The sequence below is a fragment of the Sinocyclocheilus rhinocerous genome, unplaced genomic scaffold, assembly GCF_001515625.1.
Source record: "Sinocyclocheilus rhinocerous isolate Xijiao unplaced genomic scaffold, SAMN03320098_v1.1 scaffold23529, whole genome shotgun sequence".
Lineage (NCBI taxonomy): Eukaryota > Metazoa > Chordata > Actinopteri > Cypriniformes > Cyprinidae > Sinocyclocheilus > Sinocyclocheilus rhinocerous.
The window spans coordinates 1,177-3,435 of record NW_015645784.1 but is presented as its reverse complement, the minus strand read 5'-3'; the positions used below and the strand labels follow the sequence as shown (position 1 = coordinate 3,435).

Here is a 2,259-nt window from a genome sequence, read left to right as displayed (position 1 = left end):
GCTACAGGGTGGTCCTATGAGAAAGGAGGAGGACAGAACAGAAAAAGGGAATGGACACAAACAGGAGAGGGTATTTAAAGAGTCACTTCTCAGTAGGTGAGACACAAAAAAAGCATTTGATTCTGGGAGAGGGAAGACGTTGAGAGAGATCAAGAGAAAACCATGGATACAGAGTAACTTTTGTCCTTCTTTTAAAAAGATAATCTGAAAACAGACAGAGACTAATCACACAGAAGAGGGAACTGGGCACAGTTATTAACAGAAGCAGAGGCTAACTCTTACGAAAAACAGGTATGAGATGCTTTGTTTCATGTTGTATGTCTACCTGAGGTGTGATAGAGAAGCATTGCTCTTGTGGGATAGATTTTATTAGTTTTTCCTGTACATGTATGTGCATCACTAGATTAGTACACAACAACAACAAAAGGCGAATGAGATGCAACATTTTTTTATTGCAGAATTAGGAAGTGTATTTACTGACGTGAATTAGTTATGTCCATACTGTTATACAAGTATAACATACTCTGCCTGGCAAAAAAAAGAAAACAAAAAATCCCTGTTTGTATTTAAATAAGCAAATACTTAGGAGTGATTGGATCATTATTGCATTGATTATGCTTCTGGCATGTTATATGTTTGGCAAAAGCTCTTTTAGCACTATCTGATTTTATCTTTTATCTTTTTATTTGTTAAACAATCACGTTGGAAGAAGTATCCCATGGCCATATTCCAAGATGACAATGCCAAGATTCATCAGTCTCAAATTTTGAAAGAGAATCATTTTCATTGTTGTAACAATGCCAAAACAAATGCACCACGTTATCAAAGCTGAAGGTGATCCAGCAAAATATTAGCATGTGCAACTTTTTTTTTGGCCAGGCAGTGTATACGATGGTTATTTACGGGTTGAGAATGTATGTGACATAACCAGAAATTATATGAGAAGTCCTTTCTCATCTGTTTTTTAATTCACAGCTTCCAATAACCTTTTTTTTTCTTTTGTCTGTCAGTGATATCCCACAGAAACTGAAGAGGATTGAGGAGGAAGGAAGTCACTGACTCTTTCAACTAATTCGTGGGAACCATCTAAAAATAGAACAAACAAGAATCCAGGGGAAAGACAAGTGCTCCCATCATCAGTTTATAAAAAAGCGTTTCTTTTTCCAAACCATTCTTCCCCTCTCAAGCCCTTAAAAAGAAACTCTCAGTTCTCTTTCCTGCTCATGTCATCCACTTGCTTTCTACACTAGGTGCAAGTGTGTGGCTCTCAGATGTCCGGGTCTCTGCCCTTCCCTTCACCCTCTCCCTTTCCCTCATGCGACTACAGAGAATGGTCTGCAACCTGGGTGCTGATTCCAAGCGTGTACCTCCTGGTGTTTGTCGTGGGCTCCCTGGGTAACGGCTTGGTGCTATGGGTGTACCTGGACCGCCGAGTGAGAGGCTGTGGGAGGATTGTAAGCTTTGTCATGACCCTGCCGTTGTGGGCGGCATACACAGCGCTGGGCTACCACTGGCCCTTTGGCCAAGTTCTGTGTCAGGTGAGCAGTTACATTGTGGCACTGAACATGTATGCGAGCGTGTTTTCTCTGACTGGGCTCAGCGTGGAGCGTTACTGCGTCATCACACGAAAGCGTGGCAACGGCTCAAAGCAGGGACGGTCAACCACACGCGCCAAGTGGATTGTGGGTAGTGTTTGGCTGGCAGCTGGAATCCTGGCACTTCCTGCTCTGCTTCTGCGGACTGTTAGGGAGGTGGATTTGGAAGAGGGAGATGATGGCGATGGGCAGGATGGACATGCGTCCTCCTGTTTGTGTGACATGGACTACTCCAGTTTGATCTCAAGTGAGCTGAACCCAGCAGCTTCTGAGCAGGCAGAGCTGATGTGGTCAGCAGCTTTAGGATTAAAATCAACTCTGCTTGGCTTCCTGTTACCTCTTGTAGTGCTCCTGCTCTGCTATGGCTGGCTAGGGCGGCTTCTTTCCCGACACTTCAGCCTAGGCCCGCGTCCTGATCATACGCGCCAACGCAGGCTCCTCCGGATCATCATCACCCTTGTGCTGGCCTTCTTCCTCTGCTGGCTTCCCTTCCACACCAATAAGACACTATCCGCTATGGTGGAACTGGGCATTCTTCCCTTTTCCTGCAGTTTCGACCAGTGGTTGGTGGCGGCCCATCCATACTCCATCTGTCTGGGCTATGTGAACAGCTGTTTAAACCCTCTGCTGTATGCTTGCTGTGATCCAGCTTTCCGGAAGCACT

The 2,259-nt window shown here is 45.0% G+C and overlaps 1 protein-coding gene across 1 annotated transcript; it reads left to right on the top strand.

The window, feature by feature from the left end:
- Window positions 1–1,249: 1,249 nt before the first annotated feature.
- On the top strand, window positions 1,250–2,254 carry LOC107706925 (apelin receptor B-like; the record flags this gene model as incomplete). The annotated part of the gene is made up of 1 exon (XM_016510779.1): window positions 1,250–2,254. A coding segment is annotated over exon 1 (983 nt), but the record flags the coding sequence as incomplete, so codon positions are not given.
- Between the last annotated feature and the right edge of the window lie 5 nt (window positions 2,255–2,259).